The 24,569-nt window shown below is 60.1% G+C and overlaps 1 protein-coding gene across 1 annotated transcript in view; it reads left to right on the forward strand.

Moving 5' to 3' along the window:
- The first annotated feature begins 1,248 nt into the window (after window positions 1-1,248).
- Window positions 1,249-24,569, forward strand: part of QSOX1 (quiescin sulfhydryl oxidase 1) — a 34,991-nt gene continuing 11,670 nt past the window's right edge. The window contains exons 1-6 of the mRNA XM_002715011.5: window positions 1,249-1,577; window positions 12,136-12,236; window positions 18,979-19,024; window positions 19,342-19,444; window positions 21,467-21,557; window positions 23,790-23,935. Of these exons, the coding sequence (XP_002715057.2) occupies window positions 1,325-1,577; window positions 12,136-12,236; window positions 18,979-19,024; window positions 19,342-19,444; window positions 21,467-21,557; window positions 23,790-23,935 (740 nt within the window). The 5' untranslated portion in view covers window positions 1,249-1,324. The remainder of the gene's footprint in view (window positions 1,578-12,135; window positions 12,237-18,978; window positions 19,025-19,341; window positions 19,445-21,466; window positions 21,558-23,789; window positions 23,936-24,569) is intronic.

The raw sequence follows: 24,569 nt of genomic DNA on the forward strand, positions 1-24,569 counted from the left end.
CGCTTGCAGGGCTGGCATCCCCATGGGCACCGTTTGTGGAGTCCTGGCTGCTCCACTTCTGACCCATCTCCCTGCTAATGGCCTGGGAAAGCAGTGGAAGAAGGGCCAGGTGCTTGGGCCCCTGCACCCACGTAGGAGACCTGGAAGAAGCTCCTGGCTTCCGCCTGGCCCAGCCCTGGCCCAGCTCTGGCCATTGTGGCCATTTGGGGAGTGAACCACTGGATGGAAGACCTCTCTCTCTTTCTGCCTTTCAAATAAATAAATAGAATTTAAAAAGGAAAAAAAAAAAAAACAAGAAAAAATGTTGCATTCCAGGTTATTATAAACATACACATTTTAGAAATAACAAGATAGGAATTGTGTGTGACTTTATGTAGACACCATGCATGCATAGGTCTCCGGTAATGAGAGGTGGGCTTGTCCCTGACCACCCTGTCCAAAACAGCCCCCCCACCTCGATCCCACCCAAACGCGAGTTTCTTCATTGCGTAGTCACTGCCATCCGATCTGCACCACCGGAACCCAAAGCCCCCCGCCCCCGGCCTCTGTGTCCTCGCCTCATTCCTGGCACCTGCGGCAGCTCCGGCCCTTGGGCCTCCACCCAGACGTCTGGCCCCGGGGAAGCGGACAAGTCTGAGCAGGAAAATCCACTCGCACCTTGCTCCCCCGAGCACCACACGCGAGAGGGGCCGAAGCGGCGGACGGCGGCGGGGGTCCCGACGGGAGGAAGCCCCCTACCAACACCCCGGGGGTGGCCGGTCTGCAGAGGCCCCCCCACCCCGGTCGCTGGCGCCTCGGGAGGGGCGGGCGCGTGCACCTGACGGCTCTGGCCGCCACGTTATCGGCCACTACCCTGCCACGCGCCCCTCTTCTCTGCCTCCGACTGCAAGTCACCCCGTCCCATCGTCGGCGGGGTCCCCTGGAAACGCGGGAACCGCTACCCCCGAGTCCAACGGACTCCCCTCCCGTTGGATACGGGGGCCGCGAGAGGCCAAATGTCCTCCCCGAGTCCCCGCGGCACTCTCGGGCGGGCGCCTGGCTCCTTTCGTGTGGGGCTTGGTGGGGGGCTCCCAGACGCCCACGTTCCCAGCCCCCCGGGGTCTTGAGGGCGGGAAGCCGGCGAGCGCGGCTCAGCGCGCAAACCGCACGCCGGCTTCGGGAGGCGCCCGGGCCCGCCCCAGCGAGGGGCGGGGCCGCGCTGGGGGCGGGGCCGGGGCGGGGCCACGTGGCTCCGCCCCGCGGGCTGAGGCCCGAGGAGCCGCGGCACCGCCCCGGCACCGACCGGTCCCAAACTTGCGCGCGGTGGTGGGCGCAGCCGCCGAGGATGAGGAGGTGCGGCCGCCGCTCGGGGCCGCTGCTGCCGCTGCTGCTGCTGCTCGCGGCGCCCGGCGCCCTGGCGGCCCCGCGATCGGCGCTCTACTCGCCCTCCGACCCGCTGACGCTGCTGCAGGCGGACACGCTGCGTGGCGCCGTGCGGGGCTCCCGCAGCGCCTGGGCCGTGGAGTTCTTCGCCTCCTGGTGCGGCCACTGCATCGCCTTCGCCCCGACGTGGAAGGCGCTCGCCCGCGACGTCAAAGGTGAGCAGCCGCGCCGCCCCGCCACCTGCCCGGCAGGGGCCGCTACCCCCGCGCCCCACATTCCTCCGCACCTGGCCCCCTCCTCCTCCCCGCACCCCGCACCGTCCTCACTCCCGCCCCTCCTCCCAACCTCAGCTTTGCCTCCCGGCCCTGTGCGCCCTACACTGCTTGCCCTGCGCCCCCTGGGCCCCCACCCCTCGGAGGGGTCCTCGTGGCTCGTGTCCGGCCTTGTGGGCAGTCCCCTTCCTCTCGCCCCGGACCCTGGCCGCATCCTGCCTCCCCTACCACCTGTCTCCACCCCGGGGCCGGTCCACACAGCTCTGCACTTGGCTCAGGCTGCTCCTTGCAAACCCGGCCTTCCAGCTCCCCAGTTTCTGGGCCAGCTCAGTCTGACTGTGTCTTAGTTCATGCTCGCTCTTAGACCCGAAATGGTTCGGCTTCAGGTGCCCACTCACTGGTCTGGCCACGAAAACCCTTCGTCCTGCATAGCTAGGGGCCATGGGTTGTGAGCCCGCCATTCATTTAAGAGCAGCCTGAGGGGTAACGGGACAAGAAACCACCGAAGTATATGGGGAGAGAGAGGGATTGAGTTTTGCAGGTGTACCCTATTACAGATACGTGAGCATTGCGCCATGCCTGGCTAACAACAGTAAGAAATGTTTACCGACACCTCACTGATGAGCCCTGGACACAGGCACCTCACAGCTCCCATTGGGCAGGAGTGGTGCTGCCGATCCGCCGCCCCTGGCAGCTACATCCAGATTGTGGTGCCAGGTCATTGAGCGAGAGCCACGGGCATCTTCCGGAACAGGCGTCTTTCGAGAGAAAGGAGAACTGGAAAGGAGGCTGTGTCTCCTGGTGTGCTTGCAGGGCGGTGACCGAAGTGGCTAGACGGAGCCCTGTGTAGGTTGTCGTGGGTGTGGGCCCAGAAAAGGCCTTTTTATTTATTTATTTTTTTAAAGATTTATGTATTCATTTGTTTGAAAGACAGAGTGACAGAGGAAGAGACAGAGTAAGTTTTCCATCTGCTGCTTCACTCCCCAAATGAATGCAGCAGGCAGGCCTGGGCCAGGCTAAAGCCAGGGGCCCAAGCACTTGGGCCACCTTCTGCTATTTTCCCAGGCACATGAGCAAGGAGCTGGATGGGAACTGGAGCAGTAAGGATTTGAACTGGCACCCTGCTTAGCCACTACACCGGCTCCTGGAAATTTCTTTTTTAAAAAAAATGTATTTGTTTATTTGAAAGAGTTACAGAAAGTCGGGGAAAGACACAGAGCAGAGAGATATCTTCTATCTGCTGGTTCACTCCCTAAATGGCTGTCATGGCTGGGACTGGGCTAGGCTGAAGCCACGGGCCTGGAACTCCATTTGGGTCTCCCGCATGGGTGGCAGGAGCCCAGGCACTTGGGCCATCTTCTGCTGTTTACCCAGGCACATTAGCAGGGAGCTGCAGCCAGGACTTGAACCTGCGCTCATATGGGATGCTGGTGTCACAGACAGCAGCCTAACTAGCTGTGCCACCGCACCAGCCCCCTGGAAAAACTTTTCTGAACAAAACTTAAAAACCCCTCTGCAACCTGCATTTCACATGGGCGTGCATACCTCCTTGGCGCCATCGCCATCGTCCAAACGTGCCGTCTCCCAGCAGCCCTCACACTCACATCTGGCCAGGGCAGGAGGAAGGAAGACGTGGGCCAAGGTACAGAGCACAGGGCAGCAGTGTCGGAGGACACACTCAAAGAGGTCTGTGCTGGCTGCGTTTGGACGCAGGTCAGGGCAAAGATTAGTTTCCAGCTGACTCAGGTGTTTGGACTCCTCGCAACCCAGAGTTTTCCTCTGAACTGCACATCCAGATGCCGGCCCCGCCTGCCTCTTGGCGGTGATTGCCACTTTCGGAAGCGGTCGGTCTCTCTCCCGTGTGTGGAGTGAGTCTCTCCCGGAAAAGTAAAAGCAGAAACCTGACCGTGAAAGACAGTGGAAGGCGCAAGGTCCAGAGATGAACCGGGGTGCATAGGAGCTGGGAGATGGACGTGGAGATGAGGTCTCCGGTGAGGCTCGGAGGTGGGTGGCCCTGAGTCAGGGTCACGGTCAGGGGAGGCACAGTCTGGTACCGGCCGGAAGTGCAAAATGTCCTCTGCTCCTACCCTAAGGGGTGTTTCCTCGCCAGGCCGTGCTCAGAGGCTAGGGCTGGTCTCACCCCACTGTGGGCTGAAAACGCCTGGCTGTGGCCTAGACCAGGGCTGCGTTCCCAGCACCCTGGGCCGTGTGAGCCTGGCACATGCCCTGGGCTAATGGTTCAGGTGTCTCGGGGCGGGGGGTGGGGGGGTGGGGGGAGAGAAGAAGGGAATTTTGCAATCCTGCCCAGCTGGCTGCAGGCATCTAATCTGACTGGATAGGGCTCCTTTCTTCTACAACTTGGGTGGTAGGTTCCTGGGGCCAGTTGCTGCCCAAGGGAGGGGGGGCAGAGAGCTTGACCTGGCCTGCCCCCGTCATCCCCCTCTACTCCCATTGTCCCACCAGGAGTCCAGTGTAGACCTTCATCACTATTCACTGGCTAATCATTCTGCAAATATTTATTGAGTGCCAAAGCAGTGTTTATATTACAGCTAGGAAATTGAGCTGCCCACAGCAGGAAACTTGGCAACCGTGGGGAAGCTGTGTTTGAAGAGGGCCAAAGGAGTGGCTAAGCCATTTCTTGTGGTAGGAATTCAGGGACAGGGAGAGGCAGGGAGGACTGATCTGGTCACCGAAGGCCTTCATTCAGGCAGTCACTCATGACATTTGCCTTATGCCAGCGCTTTGCTAAGTAAGGGCCTTTGTTGTGTGTAATCTTTACCTGAGAAAATACCCAAGCCACTGTTGACCCCATTCTTTCCTGCTGTCCGGAGCCTGGCAGAGGGCCGGCGAGGGGGAGAACGACACGTGCCGAGCCGTGGGGATGAGACTTGGGAGGCGGGCGTGTGTGCACGACAGCGGGGAGTGCTGGTTTGGCCCCCTTTCTCCTCCAGGGCACACATGATGCCTCCTCCTTGTATCCCTGGCACACCCGGCAACAGAGCCTGATCCGGCATGGGAGCCCACGGAACACTCGGGGTGGCCGGTGGCCTGAGCCTCCCGGGCTTCCAAGTGGGGATGTGGGCCGTGGAAACTTGTGCAGGTGCAGAGAGCCTCCTGACTCAGATGTAGGTGTCAGCCAGGCCCGGGGGTAGGGAGGGGGTTTCATCCGTCCCATGACCTCACTGCCCAGAGCCTTCAACCAGGAGGCAGGAAGGACGTGATGGTGACCGCATGGCCCCGAGGAGCTGGGCATGGATAGGCCAATTCCGGGTCTGGAGAAGTTCCGGAGACTCGGGCCCGGGAGGGGCCGCTACCTGGGACAGCAGCAGCAGGAGCCCCCCTCTCCCCCAACACTCACAGCTGTCTGGGCTTTTCCTGTCCCCAGCCTCCCCTCTCTCGTTGCCCGTATACTTGGGAAGTACAAATCCTCCGCCCAAGGCAGCCATTGCAATGGATTTCTGTTCTCCCCAAGAACAGTGCTGGACAGAGCCTTGCTGGCCCCCTGGTGGTGTCCGGCCTTGGGGGGAGGGTGGCCTTTCAGCCAGCAGACACTCCCAAGGCTCCCGACCCCTACTGAATGCAGCCTTGCGACACGAGCAGGACAGGAGCCCGGGCTGGGTCCCCTCGGGCCCTTGTCCCGTCACCGGTTAAAGGGCAACACTGCAGCAGATGGCAAGGCCCCAGCCGGCGCCTGCTTGCTCACTGCACGGTCGGGCTCAGGGTGAGGTCTGTTAATGAATAGGGCAAAGAGAGAGCATTTCTGTGCCCGGACTCCCACACGGCTCTGAAAGGAAGCAACAGGGCTGGGCCAGAGGGCCAGCACCTGCTATCTGGTGTGCTTCTCCCCTGCTGTGTGTGGTGGGGGTGGTGGGGTGTGGTTGGTCGCTGAGCCAGAAGGTTAGTGGATTCAATTCTTTTCTCAGCTACCTGCTTAAGTTTTTAATTTGCCTTTTATAAAGGGTCTTTTAAGAGAGAGAATAACTTTTTTTGAAATCTTAGAAGCTTCTGTACATGCGTAGGCATCTTTGGTTCATAGGCCTAATTTGGGGCCCTCCTTGCAGTTTTAAATGTATTGTTTAAAATTTATTTGAAAGATAAAGAGAGACACACACATATATGGAGAAAGAAAGAGGTATTTTTAAAAAAAAAAAAGATTTATTTTATTTGAGTTACAGAGAAAGGTAGAGCCACACACAGAGAGAGGTCTTCCATCCACTGGTTCACTCTCCATATGGCCGGAGCTGAGCAGAGCCAAAGCCAGGAGCCAGGAGCTTCTTCTGGGTCTCTCGTGTGGGTGCAGGGCTCCAAGCACTTGGGCCATCTTCTACTGCCTTCTCAGGCCATAGCAGAGAGCTGGATCGGAAGTGGAGCAGCTGGGACTGAACTGTCTGTCACCCATATGGGATGCCGGCACTGCAGGCCACAGCCCCCGCCCCAAGAAAGATCTTCTGTCCACTGCTTCACTCCCTAAATGTCTGCAGCTTGTGGGGCTGAGCCAGGCTGAAGCCAGGTACCTAGAACTCAATCCAGGTCTCCCACTTGGGTGGCAGGAACCCAAGTACTTGGGCCATTATCTGTAGCCACCTCCCCCCCAAAAGGTGCACATTAGCAGGAAGCTAGAATCGGAAGCAGAGCTGGAGCCCAAACCCAGGCACGCTGATAGGGGATGTAGGTATCCCACGTTATACCAAATGTCTGCCCCAGGGCCTCATTTTATTTTTAAATATTTATTTATTTATTTGGAAGTCAGAGTTTCAGAGAAAGAGGGAGAGAGAGAGAGAGAGACAGAGACCAATCTTCCATCCATTGGTTCACTCCCCAAATGGCCACAATGGCCAGGAGCCAGGAGCCAGGAGTTTCATCCAGGTCTCCCACATGGGTGCAGGGGCCCAAGCACTCGGGGCATCTTCTACTGCTTTCCCAGGTGCATTAAGCAGGGAGGTGGATCGGAAGTGGAGCAGCTGGGACGTGAACCGATGCCTATATGTCACAGACAGTGGCTTTACCTGCTATGCCACAATGCCAGCCCCTTAAATATGCTTCTTAAAATACAATAATGTTGGCCGGCGCCACGGCTCAATAGGCTAATCCTCCGCCTTGGCGCCGGCACACCGGGTTCTAGTCCCGGTCGGGGCGCCGGATTCTGTCCCAGTTGCTCCTCTTCCAGTCCAGCTCTCTGCTGTGACCCAGGAGGGCAGTGGAGGATGGCCCAAGTGCTTGGGCCGTGCACCAGCATGGGAGACCAGGAGAAGCACCTGGCTCCTGGCTTCGGATCAGCACAGCGGTGCCGGCTGCAGCCTAACCTGAGGCTGCTTTGCAGCAGGGCCGAACCAGGGGCTTAATTCTTACCTTTGTAAAGGCAGGCATAGCTGGAAGGTGGAGTGCTTTTGGGCAATTGATTTCCCCTTTGGTCTGGTCTGTCAGAGAGGAGATAAAGGCTGCGAGGGAGGCACCACAGATGGAAGCAAGAGTCTTCAGCAAGAAAGAATTCAGGTGTGAGACAGCGCAGAGTGGTAAGGCTTTATTGGGAACAGGGCACCCGTCAGGATGAAGGGACAGAGAGAGGGCGCCCAGTCACTGGGGCTGGGGAGAGCGAGGTTGCGTGGTTGGATGGAGAGAGTACACCTGGGCAGGCCAGGCGGGCGGCTCAGCAGAGAGCAGAGGGCTAGGGGCGCCATCCGTTTGGACTCCCTAGGTTTTTAGGGGAGTCTGTTTACCCACCTCCCCCTCTCCTCCAGGACAAAGGATGGGGAGTCCTGGAGGGAGAGTTTGTTGGCTAAAAATTAGCAAAATTCCTCCCCAGATTTGCTGGACCCCGGCAGAGTAGGGGGGCTTCCCTTAGGGCTCTGTGAAGGTTTTGCTGCCCCATGTTATCAGGTAACCCCTTTGGTCCTGAGGAGAGAATTCTGGGAGCTTTCCTTGGGGGAAGGGCTGGGACCACCTGGGAGGTTATCAGGGTCAGGGCAGGACTTTGGAGTGCCAGATGGGGGGCTTCTGGGGCTTCCCCAGTGGGTGCTGGTCTTCAGGCCTGTCACACACACACATGGACTAATTTCTGACTTCCTGCCTGACAGTGCCCCAAGATCCTTTCCCAGTGTCCCTTTGCTGCCTGAGCTTACACAGGTGTCTTAAGTTTTCAGTGGCGAGTGCTTTAATAGCTCCCACACGCCTGACCAGTGCCTCGCAGTCAGATGGTGGCTTTGGCTCTGAGGTCATCTTGTCCAGCTCGGCCGATGATCCCCGTCCCCCCGAGAGCCAGCCTCACCCCTGCAGGGACTGCCCTTCACCGGCAGTTTCTGTGTGACCCAGCCGGACGCCCGAGGCCTCCCTGCAAGACCCAGTCCTGGTTTTTGTCATTCTTGCCGGTGACTCATAGGGTACTGCAGAACCGAAAAGGGTCCCCTCCCAGCACATGCTGACTCCGAATTTGAAAGCCAGACAGAATGGGGCTCAGGACAGAAAGAGCAGAGGAAGAGGAGGGACCTCAGGAAGCCCCTCTCTGTGTGCCTCCAGGGGTCTCGGGGGCCAGGGGTCACCAGCAGTGTCATCAGGGCCCTGTTGGCAGCGAGCGGAACTCTGCAAAGGCAAAATGAAAGTGAGGTTCGCGTGAAGATCGCGGATGGCTGTAACCTGATTTTCGGATTGATTGGTGTAGCTGAGCAGGAACAAAAAGTAGACGGGCCATTTCAAAGTCACTTTCCTTGTAAAGGTTAAAGAAGCGGAGACTTCCTGATCATGCAGGCTGCAGCTGGCCTGCTTGTCAATCCGGCTATCTTCTCTCTCCCTCTCTGTCTCCCGGGTTCCCACAAGGTCAGATCCATGAGACTCACTTCAACGCGGCCGTGGGAGTGACTGCTTCTTGGCCAGTCTCTCAGGCCTGGTGCAGGAGCCCCGGTCACATCAGTGGCCTCCTGTAGAGCTGTGACGTCCTGGGGTGATGAGTGGTCAGGGCCACAGCGACCCGGGTCAGTCCATGGCTCATCAAGTCCTTGGTCAGGACTTTCCCAGCATCCCACTGGCCCCAGCCTCCACTTCCGCCTGCCCCTGGGGCTGGGCTGGTCTGGTGAGTGCCCAGGGACTCAAAGCGAGAGACAGGCAGGCAGAGATAGCTACCAAGCATCGCTTCCCCCGTCCTCCGCTGCCAACCCACCCACCCTTCCTGAGCGCCCTGGAAGCTGATAGAGTGGCTCGGAAGCTGATAGAAGCTAATAGAAGCTGATAGCGTGTCCCCGGAAGCTGATAGAGTGACTCACTGTGCAGGCCAGAGCCCTACTGAGACTTGGGCAGAGGCTCAGATCTTGGGTTCGGGTCCCAGGTCTGTGTGCGTTGGGCTCAGCTATCTAATCGCTGTATCACACACCAAGGAGAGCAGGTTTAGAGATAAATGCCCACTTGCTCTCCTGATAGTGTTGTGGGGAGCACTAACCTGGATAGATTGGGTATAGGATAAACTCTCAGCGCATTTGCTGATACCACCTCAGCAGGAGTTCGGTCTAGGCCCTTCCAGTTGAAGCATCTTCAACTAGAAAACAAAACCGTTTTGTAATCGGAGCAGACAACACCCATAGAAAGGTGACACCCTGACCCTGGTGAGGTGCAGGAAGAGGAAGTGGGGTTTGGACAAGCTTGGCCTGCTTCCTCCTTCTGTGATGGTGGAGTCAGGTGAGGGTGGGCCCTGCTGCTCCCTGAACGCCAGCCTCCTGTTCCTGAGCCATCCCACCCAGAGTCTCCATGCCTCACCAGCCTCTGACACTGGCCTGGAGAGGAGCAGGTGTGGTCCTCCGTCCCCTGCCGAGTGGCCCCGAGAGACCCTATGCCTGTGCTCATACCCGATGGCGCGCACTGGCAGAGGGACCTATACTTTCCTCCCGCGCCTGGTCTTCCCTTGGGGTGCTGGGCTGCTCTTGCCCAGGACCCACTGTGGAAGTCTGTACTCCTGTGGTCTTGCTTCACCCCTCATGCCTGCCATCACAGGGGGCCGGCTTTTACCTTGCCTCCCCCTGCACGGGGACCTGAGGGAGGGCTGAGGCTGAGCGCTGCTGAGGGCCGGCCCTGGCCCGGGTCAGTGATGTAATTCTACAAACATGCGCTGCGTACCTGTCATGTGTTGGGGAATGGGGATGCTAGGCGGTGAGCACGGGAAAGCACCATGACGTCTGTCGATGGGCAGGATGGTGAGCCAGGTCCCTGAGCCCCGGGGCCTGTGAAGTGGCTCTTCCTGGAGGAAGCGCTGTCCAACCTGAATTGTGCCTGATGCCCAGGTTGAGTCGGGGGGGGGGGTGCGCTGTGGAGGCCCTTTCTTCTGGGGCGTGGTCTGGAGATGGGAGAGAGCCCTGTGCGGCCTCCAAGGGTGGCGGGGCCAGGGGAGGAATTGCCGATGCCTGGAGATTCTCCCAAAGGCAAGGGGAGCCACCAAAGAACAGTGATGGAAGGTGACAGTCGGATCCACGGAGCACATTAGAACTCCTGGGGGCAAGGAACCAGGTGCCCCAGCCAAGGCAGGACAATGCAGGGAGGCTGGGCAGGGGATGGGAGGGAGAGTGACGGAGGTAGTGGCAGTTAGGATGAGCAGATGCGCGTGTGGGCGGGCTGCCTGGTGCTGCCCCTGCCAAGGGGTGCAGTGGGGGCAGGAGCGGGGTGGCCCCGGGCATCGGAGCAGGCCCCGACTGCACCTCTCTTTGTGCGGCGGCTCACCACCAGCTTGCAGTGTTTGGGCCAGCTTAAGTGGTGCCCTTACGGGCCAGGGGAGGGGCCTGGTGAGGCCGAGGTTTGGGCAAGTTGGGAAGACGGAGTGCTTGGATGTGGCTGGCCTGTCTCTGCTGAGGGCCTCTTTAGAGTCCGTCTCTGTTAAACACTTCCATGCACTCCCTAACCCTTCCCGGCTCGCTGCCCTGCAGGCTCCCTTAGCTCCAATGGCCAGGACAGACTGCCAGCAAGCAAGGGGCGGGGGTGGGGAGGCTTCCTGTGTGCAGCTTCCTGTGTGGCTTTCCTCTGCGGGGTGGGGCAGAGTTAGCTTGGCTCTCCCTGCTTCTGTCTCATGGCAGTAAGCCTGCCATTCCTGCCTTGGGCATGGAGTCTGCCTGGGCTCTCAGGCCTTATGAAATAGTGCTATGTCCTGGCTGGTTGACGGGCGCCTTATCCAGCTGTGTCAGGGTGGGTACAGGGTGGGCTGCCTGTGAAATCCCCACCCCTGGGTCCCTGTGCTGGAGTTGCGCGTGTGTCCCAGGGCAGCCCGGGGCCCCAAGCTGAGATGGGGACAGCCCTGGCCCCTCTCTGCCCCTATCTGTCCCGGCCTCCCCTCCCCTGGGAGCCTGGTCTCCCAGAGCCCCGCATGGCCTGGCTGCTCCCTCCCTGGCCTTCCTGCTGTGTTTCCTGTTCCCTGGACTCAATTTCCTGTGAGGCCCGTGCCGTGGTCCGGAGGTCCGGTATCACAGCTGGTGTGGCTTCACGTGGGTCTTGTAGGTCTTGCCTTCCAGCCGGGGCCCGCTTTCTGTAGGCCAGAACCTTGGCGGGTGCTCCGGGGGCCCCCGACCTGGCGTCACACCCACCTGGTTTGCCAGTTGCTTTCTGCTTCCCAAGTCTTGGCCTGTGCCATTGGTCTCCCTGCCAGAAAGCCCCAGAGGAGAGGGGCCTGGGCTGGTTGGGGGAGCCGTGCTGATCCACTGCCAACCTCAGGCCTCGAAGCTTCTTTCCCTGTGGCTCCTGGATTCCAGGTGCCTTCGTCTTCTTCCCCTGGATTTCCTGCCTCCACATCTGGCGCGGGACCCAATCCCCCAAACCCTCTGCCCCGCCATCCAAGGAGGGCTGATTGCCAGTACACCTGGCCTAGAATCCCCCCCGGGGTCCACTGGGGAGGTCATCCCACCCCCATGCATGCCTGCCCCCCACCCTTCAAGAATTGACCGCCTCCTGGAGGGCTGCAGGGTGGAGGCCACACCAGAGCTTGGGGGAGGCGGGGCAACTTCCTCTCTCATCTCTTTCAGCCCCCAGCCCCGCCCTCACCCGCCACCCCGCAGAGCAGTGGGAGAACACAGATACCATTACAAGGCAACATTACTTGTGCTTGTTGAACTGCGTCCAAAGCACGGCACATACCCCCATTTTTAAAAAATATTTTTAAATTTTTTATTTATATGAAAGGCAAAATGAGACAGATATCTTCCATCCGCTGGTTCAGCCTCCACAGCAGGCTGAAGCCGGGAGCTAGGAGCTCCATCCGGGTCTCTGGTGCAGGTGTCCATGTACTTGGGCCACCTTGTGCTGCTCTCCCAGGCACATTAGCAGGGAGCTGGATCGGAAGCAGAGCAGCTGAGATTCTAAGTGGCGCTCTGGTATGGGATGCTTAATTCGCGATACCGTGACACCAGCCCTGGGGCTAGTACAGACTTTCTGAGGAAGGGGTGCCCTAGCTCAGAAGAGCTGCGGGGGTAGGGCAGGTGGGCGTTGCCTGGGGGTGTGCCCCCCCCACCCCGTTTCTTACCCCAGGGTGTTGTCCTTTCAGATTGGAGACCAGCGCTGAATCTCGCTGCCCTGGACTGCGCCGATGAGACCAACAGTGCGGTGTGCAGAGACTTCAACATTCCTGGCTTCCCGACTGTGAGGGTATGTGGGGTGGGCACAGCTCTGCGGGGTGCCCGTGCTTCTGAGCCTGACCGGTTTCGGTCCCAGCCCCCGCTTGACCAAACAGCCATGGCAGAGGCAGGAAGATCGAGGTTTGTCTGGTTTGGAAAAATCCTCCCAGGCTAAGGGAACCGACCCCGCGGGGCTGTGTGGGGCCGGGGCTCGGCTGTTCAACTTTCAGCCATGGGCCGGGGAGAGCACCCGGGCAGGGTCTCCTTCTGTTCTTCTGGCTGACCTCCAAGCCCTAGAGGTCTGACCTTACTCTTTGAAAACCTGGATTCAGGTGCTGACCCATCCCTGGACAATAATAGACCCCACGGGCCTATCGGTGCTCCGGACAGGACCCCAGGGACACTGGCGGGCTCCCCCTCACCAGCCAAGGGCTATGAACCCCAGGAGCTCAGAAGCGACCCGTCAGGGTAGAAGTGCCCAGGCCTGAGGTGCCAGGGCTCCCTGGCACGGCATGGGGGTCATCACAGCCAGGGCTTGAGGGCTCTGTCCCCCAGGCACTGGTGGCGAGTGGCCCGAACTCTCTGTCTGCCCACCCCGGGGCATCTGAGCAAAGTCCAAGGCCCTCACATGGCAGCGAGAGGGCTATGGCCACAGGGAGGGTGGTGCCAGCGCCCAGACCGGGCTGGAATCCTGCGGGTTTTCTTCCAAATGAGAGACGCCAGATCCTCTACCCAACCTCCGATGACACGCAGTACACCCCTCCTGCCTGAATACCATCAAGAAAAGCAGTCTCCTTCCCAGCCCATAGGAATAAGCAGGAAATGCCTTTCAGAGCCGAAATGCCACGTATTGTCCCCAGAACATGATATCTCTGAGCTCAGGGACCTCAAGTTCCAAAGCATGGACCGGAACAGCCTGATTACCCCAACGGCATTCCTCTGGAAGGCACGGCCCCCGCGCGCGGCCCCCGCACGGCCCCTGCCTGTGCAGCGGAGTGTGGCTCTAACTCCACGTGTCACTTCCTGGAGTCCAGTGACACGCTGCTGGATTCCGGGGGCTCCCCAGCCCAACAGGACGCCCTTCCTACGCTGTCTGGCTTAGCTGAGGCCAGGCCAGGCTGGGGCACAGGGCAGCCAACAGCGGCTACCACACTGTTTAGTGCTTCTCGGCCCTTCCTTTACAGTCAGAGCCCTCCCGGCCAGCCCTGGCCCAGTCCTCAGCCCCAGGATGCGTAACTGGGAATCTTGAAATGGAGCTGAGCAGGGCCAGCCGCCCTCAGGGGAAGCTGCAGGCAAACCGGCGTGGTGGTACCTGGAGCTGAGTTCCCCAGGCAGTGCTCTGTGTCAGCACAGTGGCCGGCGCTCTGCAGGGCCTGGCACCTGGGGCTTCCCATTTCTGCCCAGGAGAGGCGGGGCCCTGGGGGCTGTGAGGGCGGCAACCCAGGCAGGTGGCAGTGCAGGGCCCCTGTGCACCCACGAGTCACGCAGCGCACGCAGCCTGCATGCCGCAAGTGACTCGTCATGTGCGTAACCGCCCAGCTGGTCTGGGAGGGCCCTGCCCTACTCTCCTTGGCCTTCTCCTGCCTCCAGACGGGCTGGGCCTACCTGGCCAGGCCAGTCCAGACGTCATCTGTCCCCAGAGACTGGCGTCATGGCTTCCTCCTGGCAAGGCCTCCCCCGCCTCTCCCGAGGAACCTGTAGCTCGGTTTCGGCCAAGTGAAGCGCTCAGGGTCAAGTGCTTCAAGCTGCCCCCAGGGTCTCTGTCCCGAGGCAAGGCCGGGTGTGGGGGCCTCTGATCCTGTGTATTTTCCCCTGGAGCTGCAGCAAGCAGGGCTCATATTACAACCCGAACCCAAAGTAGGTTTGTACCCAGCATTGCCAAAACACAAGTCTCAGAAAACAGTATTTGTTCTAAGCGCAGTACGCGCTGGTATTTTCTGTTTTGTTCATTTCTTTAAAAAAAAAAAAAATACCAGCTGCGGTTCACCAAAATTCATTCTGCAGCCTGCTTCCAGGCTTCCTGGTAGTGTTTGGCAAACACCGCGCAGACGGATTCCAGAACTCTGGAGCCGCCCACCCGCCCCGCTGAGAGCTGCAGAGCCTGTAGGCATGGAGGCGGGGCTCCCTAGAAAGCAGGCAGACCCTGGAGGGCCAGCCCCGGCTCTTACCTGCCTAGAACACCCGCGTGGCAGGGGGAGGAGACAGTGCTGCTGCTGCTGGTGTCGCGGGGACAAGCCACCCCGATGACCTCTGTCACTGTCCTTTTCCTCTGCCTGCTCCTTGCCACCGTGAGCAAACAGTGAGCTTCCACCAACCCAGCCTGTTTAGCAAACACCGGGCCAGGTCCCGTCAGACTGGAGCTGGGGCCCCGGCCGGGCGAAAACAAGGCTCGGCAGGGAGGGGCCGCGCAGCCCTGGAGGCTGCACACCTCGGCAGGGGATTGCCCCTTGGTGAAGAATGGCGCAGGCCCCTCGGTGCCCGGAGGCTGGGCTGGACCGAGGCAAGCACTGGGGTGGGAGAGGCCGGGTCTCATCCCTTTGCGAGGTTCCGTGGAGAAGGATGGGGGTTTAACTGTGTCACTTCACAGCCGTGGGCCTCAGCTTCCTGGTCTGAAAAGTGGGGTGATAGCATCTGGCCAGCATGATGTAGGCTGGGGTTTGGTAAATGTCCGTTTGCTCCCTCGCCTGTGGCTGCTGCTTTCTCGGCAGTGTGCCCCGAGTGGAAGCGTGCCGGCTGCCCAGCGCTGTGCACAGCATCACCGGAGACGCCCCAGGCCTGGCGCACGTGCCGAGCGCCCAGCTGGCGGCCCCTTCTCCGCCTCATCCACCTGTCTGCCCGCAGCAGAGGGGTTCCTCTGGGCTCCCCATCCCCCGTCTGCAGACTTCGACTTCCCTTAAGCTTTTTTTTTTTTTTTAATTTTTTTTTGACAGGCAGAGTGGACAGTGAGAGAAGAAAGGTCTTCCTTTTGCCGTTGGTTCACCCTCCAATGGCCTCTGCAGCCAGCGCACCCCGCTGATCTGATGGCAGGAGCCAGGTACTTATCCTGGTCTCCCATGGGGTGCAGGGCCCAAGTACTTGGGCCATCCTCCACTGCACTCCCTGGCCACAGCAGAGAGCTGGCCTGGAAGAGGGGCAACCGGGACAGAATCCGGCGCCCCAACCGGGACTAGAACTCGGTGTGCCGGCGCCGCAAGGTAGAGGATTAGCCTAGTGAGCCATGGTGCCGGCTTAGTCTTAGCTCCAGGACAGAATCCGGCGCCCCGACCGGGACTAGAACCTGGTGTGCCGGCGCCGCAAGGCGGAGGATTAGCCTAGTGAGCCGCGGCACCGGCTCCCTTAAAGCTTTGATGTGAAAGCTTGACTTCAGTGGCACCGCTGGTCACCGCGTGTTCCCTGGGCAGCCGTCCCTTAGATGCGTAGCGACCTGCCTTGCGCCGCCTGGGCAGAGGCTGGAGGGCTTCCAGGAGTAAGGCGTGAGAGGAGAGGGCCCGGCGCCGACTGCTCCCACAGTGAGAAGGCTCGCTCCTGCAGGCTCAGAAGCCGTGCTTCCTCTTGGGCCGGCGCCCGCCTCCACCGCGGGCTTTCTCAGGATGTGTTTTAAGAAGAGGGCAGAAACGCGCCCTGACTAGATTTCCCCCTGAGCGCCCAGGATGATCAAAGACAGAGATTCCCCAGCCAGCTGGCGGATGTCTGTTGAGTCCTGCAGGGTCAGACCCCCACCACCACCTGCGCCTCCGGGTGGGGAAGGGGCCGGCAGCCGCTTGCACAGTTCAGCCTGAAGCGCCCTGTGTCTGCAGCGTGGGCAGTAGCGGGGCAGTGGAAAGGTAATCTGGGGCTCGGATCCCAGCAGGCCTCAAATGCAGTGAGTTCCGACCTCATTTGGGGGCAGTGGAGAGATGGGAGGAGGAGCAAGACAGGACAGAAGCTGTGAGTTAGAATCTCAGGGAGGCTGGCGCCGCGGCTCACTAGGCTAATCCTCCGCCTAGCGGCGCCGTCACACCGAGTTCTAGTCCCGGTCAGGGCGCCGGATTCTGTCCCGGTTGCCCCTCTTCCAGGCCAGCTTTCTGCTGTGGCCAGGGAGTGCAGTGGAGGATGGCCCAAGTGCTTGGGCCCTGCACCCCATGGGAGACCAGGAGAAGCACCTGCTCCTGCAATCGGATCAGCGCGGTGCGCCGGCCGCGGTGGCCATTGGAGGGTGAACCAACGGCAAAAAAGAAAGACCTTTCTCTCTGTCTCTCTCTCTCACTATCCACTCTGCCTGTTAAAAAAAAAGAAAAAAAAAAAGAATCTCAGGGCACCTGAAGGGAGCACCTCTAGGGGCGGACGCAGCCGTCCAGGTCCTGCGCAAGGCAGGAGGTGGGGAAGGTGAGGGCTGTTGTATCACTAAAGGTCAGAGTCACAGAACCTCCGCCCCCCCCTCCCATGAGGGGGCTGTGGGGGCGGGAGGCGGCACAGGTGGAGAAGCGGGCTAGGGAGGGTGAGTCAGTCTCGCATGTGGGGTGGCGGGGCGGTGCGCCCTGACACCTGGGTGGAGGCGGCCGGGATGAACCAGGGTGTGGAGGGTTCTGGGTGCGAATCATCTGAACAAAGCAGGCAGCTGTGGCAAAGGGGCATCCACAGGGTTGTCCTTGGTCCCTTGGTTCACGCACCGGTGGCGACACGCCGCAGCTTGGGCTCCTCCTTGGCGACGGTGCCTTCAAGGATTTTTAGAGCAGAAGAGGGTCACCGTCCGAGGTGTGGCTGCAGGAGAGCCTTGGGCGGACGTGGCCAGGACAGTGGGCGCGGGAGAAATCGAGGGTGAGGCCAGGATGTAGGCAGGGGTGGCCCAGAGGGCTGCTCGCTGTCAGCCAGGGGAGGGTGGTGACGTGGAGGAGAGCTCCGCACGAGGAAACAGGCCACTAACGGCTGGCCTTGGAGGGGCAGCGGGCAGGAACAGCCTCGGGCAGGCGGACCAGTCAGGGTTCTGGGAACGGGTTCAGCCTGTGGGGCGGGAGCTGGGGCCAGGGTGCTGGGAGCAGATGAGTGGGGCGGGTGGGACGGAAGGGAAGTGGCACAGCTGGAGGGGGGTGAGACCCGTCTTTGTTCTCCTCCTCCTTCCCTTCTGCCCTTTTTCTTCCGATGGAGAGGCGGGGCGGGGGGGGGGGGGCTAGAGCCTGTTTGTAGGAAGGGGGAAGGGGAAGTGATGGCGGCGATTGCTGGGTAGGGTAAAGTTCCTGGGAGGCGGGGCTCAGCTGGTGAGGGTTGTAGACGGTAGATGGGCACGGCGGGGAAGTGGGAGTTCCTGTGCCCCCCCACCCCCGCCGTGGGCTCCTGGTGCAACTCCAAGCTCCCGTGGCAGCTCAACTGGGGTCCAGGGAGGTGCCTTCCGGGGCAGGTAATGCCAGTTTCTTTAAACATGTTTTTAAAATTTGTTTATTTCAAAGACACACACACACACACGCACGCACACACACACAGCTCTCCCATCCACGAGTTCATTCCCCAGATGCCTACCACAGCCAGCGGCTGGGAATTCAGTCTGGGTCTCCCCTGTGAGTGGCCGGGACCCATCCGCTCGAGCGACCACCTGCTGCCTCCCAGGGCGCACGCTAGCAGGAAGCTGGAGTTAGGAGCAGAGCTGGAACTCAAACCCACACACCCACAGGGGTGCGGGCATCCCCAGAGCGCCCTGACCGCCATGCCAGATGTCCAGCCCCTTTTAGATGCTGGCACCAGCTCGGCTGTGGGTGAGCTGGTGGCTGATGGAGAGGCTCTGTGTGAGGTTCCAGTTCTGAAGAGGGCGGTGGCAATGAGGCGGTCAGCATCTTCCGATTGCTGCACACACCGGGTCCTTTGCTAAACCCTCAGAGGCAGGGAATCCTCCCAGCAGTCTTCACAGCAGGCGTCATCCTCATCTTCAAGAGGAGAACATTAGGGCTCAGAGAGGTTGATGGGCAGCCTCAGGTCACACAGCACGACTATAGCAGAGCTAGGCGCAGGTCTGCCAGACCTCAGGGCTCACTCTCAGCCACGCACGTGGGAGGAGGCAAATCGCCATGCTGTGGAGGGGAAGCCCCAGGTAGCAAAATAGCCCTGCAGTGCGGGGCCACTCCCAGCCTCAGCCTCTACCCAGCCAGCTCCCCCTGAGCCAGGAGAGCTCAGGCAGCGGCAGCCCAGGCGGAAACCCAAAGTGCAAGGCCCTGTCCTCTGGTCCGTCCATCCTCTCACCCCAAGGAGGTGACAGACTAGGCCCGGGGTGTTGTGTACATGGCCAGAGAGGACAAAAGCGATGGGTCAAATTGGGCCCAGAAGCAGGCTTGCTTCCCCCCACAGCTCAGCCCTGGAGGGGGCGTGGCTGGAGACAACTCCCTTGTGGAGTGCATCTGCTTTGCCAGGCAGGGGGGGAGTTGCTGGGAACGGAGACACGGGAATCGAAGCCCATTTTTCCAAGACGTGGAAAGAGGCAGGCAGGAAGCTGACGTTTCCCGCGGGATGTGTCAGCAGCAGTGGTCTTTGTTCCCGTGTATAGCACGTGTCTCTCAGCAGCCACGCACCACACACTGGCGCTTTATAATAAAAGTCCGCGTCCAGTAGTGCCTGGGGGCGGCTGCTGCAGGTTCTGGTGGGGGAGGGGTCCACAGCCGTCAGGAGGCACTGGATGTGAGGACAGTAGGCAGGGGGTCCGGGTCTGGGCCCCTGTTGCCAAGTGTCAGGTGAAGAAGCCGCGCGCTGTTTCGTGGTGGTGACCGCATCCACGTCTCTCCCCTCCACTGACTCCATGTGTCTACCTGCAGTTCTTCAAGGCGTTTTCCAAGGATGGCTCAGGAACCACGCTGCCAGGTGGGTGTCTGGGCTCTGCTCGTCCTGTTGGACCTGTCTCCCTTTCCCACTAGGGTTTCTGCGGGGTTGGGCAGGGTGGCGGTGGAAAGGAGCCCTGGCGCCAGCAGGGTCCACACGGGTGTGGGTGAGGGCCAGCCTGCCTTATCTCCTCTGAAAAGCTTTGCAGGTGTCAGGGTGAGGGGTGGGGGCGCTGTGTTCCCAGAACAGCCCTCCTGCCCAGAACGGACACAGCCCCCTAAGGTGACGCGGAGGGACTGGCGCGAGGCTGAGCGCTGGGTCGTCTCCCGACACCCCCTGCACCCGTTTTGCCTTCCCAGTGGCCGGGGCCGACGTGCCGACGCTGCGGGAGAGGCTCATCGACGCCCTGGAGACCCACCGTGACACGTGGCCCACGGCCTGCCCTCCCTTGGAGCCTGCCAGGTATTCTGGGCTGGGGCGGGCTTAGTGCACTATGGGCCAGGGTCCCAGGCCTGGGCTGAGGGGTGGTTGGCACCCCAGGGTGGGGAATGAGTGTCAATTCTTCCTGCTGCCTTTGCGGCAGGGCCCAGGGCTTTGGGAGCGAATGAGGCTGGTGCCAGGCTCCCTCTGGCTACAGGTCCTGGCCCAGGGGCCTTCTGCTCCTGGAGCTGGCTGGTAGGTGCAAGGCCCTGTGCAGCCAGGCGGGAAGGCCGAGCAGGTTCAGGTTCATGTCCCACCTGCTGCAGCCCCCACCTCAGGGGTGTTTGGGGCTACAGCGAGAGTTCACGCCCTCTGACCCAGGAAGGCCACTGATGGTCAGAACGGGCCCGGGGAGGAGAAAAGGAGGATGCTATGGTTGAGAGGGAAAGGGCAGGACCCTGTCTGGGTCGTTTCCTGAATTGTGCTGGTGGAGGCGGGGCCCTCAGCTCCCTGTGCTGTCCAGCAGCCGGTGCACTGGCCACGTCCTATGTGCCCCAGCCAGGCCAGCTTCCCCATGCCCCTTGCCTGGGAAAATAGGACAGTGAGGTAAATGGTGTTTTGCCCAAGGTCCCCCAGAGAGGGAGACGGATGAAAAACACCAGGTCCTCCACGTCTGGAGGAGAACTCAGGACGCGCTGTTGCCCGGCTCCAGGGACACTTCTGGGAAAAATCAAGTCCATGTCCTGCAGGGACTCCTCAAGGGAGCCCTGCCTAGAACTCAGTGAAGGTCTCAGGAGCTGAGAAGCCCCCCCACCCCAGGCAGGTGTGGGAAAGTGATCTGAGGGGCTGCCACCTGTACACTCAGGCCCCCGCCCGCCCCCACCCCGCCCAGCACCTCCAAGTGCGCTGTCACTTGCCTGGGCTCCAGCATCCGCCCGTGTTGCACCTGTTCGGAGGTGGCTGCTGCCGTGTCACCAGGTCCTGCAGAGGGAAGCGGGGTCCCAGGCTGAGGGAGAAAGGAGGTACAGTCTCCCTTCTGCCGCGCACTCTCCTGCTGGCCCCTGAAGCGTGTGTGACGGTGGGCTGGCTGTAGCCAAGGAAGGAAGCAAATCGCTTCCACGTTATTTTCTGTTGGAACTTTGAGGTTTATTTATTTATTTGTTTATCTGAAAGTCAGAATTATAGAGAGAGAGGGAGAGACAGAGAAAGAGGTCTTCCATCCGCTGGTTCACTCCCCAAATGGCCACAATGGCTGCGGCTGGAGCTGGCTGAAGCCAGGAGCCAGGAGTTTCATCCGGGGCTCCCACGTGAGTGCAAGGGAGGGTCCAAGGACTTGGGCCATCTTCCACTGATTTCCCAGCATGAGCAGGGCACTGGATGGGAAGAGGAGCAGCCAGGACTCGAACCAGTGCCCCTATGGGATGCCGCCACTGCTGACAGCAGCTTAACCCGCTACGCCAGAGCACCGGCTCCAGAAAATTTTTAAAACAATATATAGGTTAATTAGAGATTAATCCTCTGATTTGCCGAGACATTAAAACTTGCCTTTCTATTTATTTGCACCTGGGCCTCGGGGGTCCCTAAAGCGAGGCTGGCTGAGCTCCCAGATGGCCAGTCCCGGGCCTCCTGGTTCCTCCTGGTTCCTCGGCGCCTTTCCCAGGCCTGAGCGGGAGAGGCAGGCCTCCAGCTGGCGCCTCTGCACACTTGAACTCATCTCTGATGGGTTCTAATCACAGTCTCCCAGGGGACCAATAAAGACCACATGTGCTAAGCCCGGGCCTTGCCCAGAAGGGGGAGACACCCGGTCTCCAAGCGTCCCTCTCCGGCCCCGCCTCCTGCTCACTCCGGACTCCTTTAAAAGAGACAGGAAAAAAATACCTAAAACACAACACAGACAGCGGGTCAGCTGAGGAACAGGGTGAGGTACCGGCAGCGTCCTTGGAGACCAAAGGTTGCTGTGCCCCTACCTGGTGCTGGTGGAGGGAGCAGCGGGAGCCGGGAGGCTGTGCCCACTCTGTCGCGTTGCTGGCTGGGGAGAGTGACCGCCAGGATTGTGTCTTGCAGGATGAAGGAGATCGATGGCTTTTTTGCAAGAAGCGACAAGGAGTATCTGGCCCTGATCTTCGAGAAGGAAGGCTCCTACCTGGGTCGAGAGGTGAGCTGGATGGCTCTGGGTGAGCTGTGTCCAGAAGGCTTTCCTGCTAATGTCACGGCTCCGCCTCGGCCACTTCTTACTGGCACTGGCCTGACCCCTGCTGGGAGAAGCGGGGAAGTGTAGAGACTGGATGTTTCCATTGAAGACCTTCAGGGTAGTCCCTTTCCTGGGAAGCCACACCCCACACCCGCTGTTGGTGGAGCGTGCACTGCGCCGTCCATACACATTGTTGCTAATCACCACTCAGGAAGATGGTCCCGTAACAACACCGCACCTCTAGTAACTTGTTAACACAGGGCTTTGAACCCAGTCTGGCTGGCTTCCAAGCCCATGTTGTCGCCTTCCCGTCCCACCCCACAGAACGGGATTAGCTATTTGGAGAGGAAGGGGGCATCAGAGCTGACCCAGCCCCTCATGAGGAAGTCGGGGTCCCTGGCCGGGTGAGGCACCTGTGGGGTCTGTCCTCCATCAAGCTGCTCAACTTTGTTGAGCCTCATTTCCCTGTCTGTAAAGTAGAAACAGTAACCTTTCTTCACAGTACTAAGCAGGTAGCAGGTGCTTTAAAAGGACCCGGACCCTTGCCTGAGGCACAGGGCTCTGCAGAGGTGGGACACCCCAAGGTGGTGGTGCAAGGCGAAGACACAGGTGTGGGGATGCAGTGGAGCCCCGAGGGTGGCCCTGGGTGGTTTTCCTGCTGAAAAACCTCATTCAGCACAGCCCATGGTGCCCGGGCAGGAGGCTCTGCGGCAAGAATGGACGTGGATTGGACAAGGGTGTGGGCCCCAGGGGACCAAGGCCAGGGCCCAGTGTCGATGCATCATGCTTAGCGGGGTCAGTGTGAGAGGCAGGACAGCAGAGTGGCCAAGAGCCCAGGCTCTGGAGTCCGACCCGCCTGTGGCACGCGCCAGCCTTGGGTCCAGGAGACAGGATTTTACTTCTGAGCCTCAGGTTCTTCAACTATAAAATAAGAGCTTTTTTTTTAAAAAAAAAAAAAAGATTTATTTATTTGAAAGGCAGAGTGACACACATACAGAAGAAGAGTGACCTCTTCCATCCACTGGCTCGTCCCCCAAGTGCCTGGAACAGCCAGGGCTAAGCCCAGGAACTCCATCCAGGTCTCCCATGTGAGTGGCAAGAGTCCAAGGACTTGGGCCGTCGGCCACTGCCTCCCAGGTGCATTTGCAGGAGACTGGATCCGAAACGTGGAGCAGCCAGGACTTGAACCTGGCACTGTAATGTGGAACACGGGTGGCCCAAGTGGCAGCTTTAGCCACAGCACCACCCTACTACGTGCTAAGCCTTGGTACAAGCATTTTTTATAGAATTAACCTATTCTGTTCTTGCAACAGCCCTCTGTGGGTGGCATTAATTGGGCAAGTATGGAGACCGAGTCATGGAGAGGCGTGGCCCCACGGAGCCAGGATACAGATGCAGGTGGCACACGGCTCGGCCCGTCCTAGTGTGAGGGGTCCGTGAGATTATCTGCATACAGGATGTGACACGGAATTTCTCTTCTTTCTAAAGATAGGATCAGCACATGTGATAAGTATATTTTTTTCTGATTAGCCATATATACAGAGACGTGAACCCACAGTTTTAGCTCTTCCAGACTGCTTGCATAGGAAAGAGAATTGCATCCAGTTGGGCCTGGTGAGGCCAGGCGCACGGTCTCCCAGCTCCGAGGCCCTGACTGGGGCAGTGTTTGGCACTGATTGCCCAGATGTGGCTGGTGCTGTGAGTCCCTCATCCATCCATTGGTCTCCTCTGTGAAAGGCTTAGAGTTGGGGCTGGCGGGTAGAGTTGTGGTGTAGCGGGTAGAGCTGCCTCCTGGGACGCCACCATCCCACATGGGCACCGGTTCAGGACCTGGCTGCTCTACTTCCTATCCAGCTCCCTGCTAATACACCCAGGAAAGCAATGGAAGATGGCCCAAGTGCTTGGGCCTCTGCACCCAGGGATCTGGACAAAACTTCTCTTCGTCCTGGCCCAGCTTCGGGCTTGAGGCCATTTGAAGAGTTAACCAGCAGATGGAAGGTCTCGGTCTCTGTCTCTCTCTCTCTCTCTAATTCTTTCAAATAAGTAAATAAATCCTTTAAAAAAAAAAAAAAACAGTAAGAAAGGCTTAGAGCTGGGACGAGTACAGCTGCCACCCTGGTGCCTGCCCAGGGCGCTGAGTTGGGGCTCCGCTATGGCTCCCTCACCCAGTGGTGTGACAGTCTCCTGTCTTCCCAGGTGACCCTGGACCTGTCCCAGCACCAAGGCATGGCGGTGCGCCGGGTCCTGAACACCGAGAGTGACGTGGTGAGCAGGTTCGGTGTCACCGACTTCCCGTCTTGCTACCTGCTGTCTCGGAACGGCTCTGTCTCCCGCGTGCCTGTGTGAGTGCCTCCTCCCCCTGCCCGCCCTGGGAGACACGCCCCTTCTCCGGGGAGGGTCTTCTGAGGACTGGCACTGCCCCCCCTCCGCGGGCAGGTTGCGGGCCTGGCAAGGGCTCAGCTCCGCCTGACTCTGCCTCCCTTTGGCTTCCTAATTGCAGAAAAGTTCATTAGGAGCCAGACAATAGGCTGTTCCAGCATGCCCAGAGAAGACAATCAGGCCGGCTCAGCCCTCTGTCAGGCTCCCGCTGCCGAATGGCCCGTTAAATGGCGCCAGATGGTGCCTGGGTGCCCTCCCTGGGCACATGATTGATGTCTCAGGAGCCGGGGAGCCAGGGAGAGCCAGGCTTGCCCGAGTGCCCAGGGAGCGTTCCTCGGGGCCCGGCCCCAGGCAGGTCCCTCCGAGAGGCCAGGGGGCGGCGCTGGCCACCGGGGCACAGGGCGGGGCTGGGGCGGGGTGGGGGGGAGAGGCATTGTCCCCTCCTCGCCGGGAGCTGGTGGAGGGGAAAATTGGTTGTGACGATGCCGCTCTCCAGCCATCTGCTCGTCAGCAAACACTGGGCCAGGACAGCGGAATGGAAAGCAGTGCTCGCCGATGCCAGCTCCCCTGGGCCAGCCTGTCACCGTCACTGCCACT

This window comes from Oryctolagus cuniculus, chromosome 7, assembly GCF_964237555.1.
Source record: "Oryctolagus cuniculus chromosome 7, mOryCun1.1, whole genome shotgun sequence".
Classification (NCBI taxonomy): domain Eukaryota; kingdom Metazoa; phylum Chordata; class Mammalia; order Lagomorpha; family Leporidae; genus Oryctolagus; species Oryctolagus cuniculus.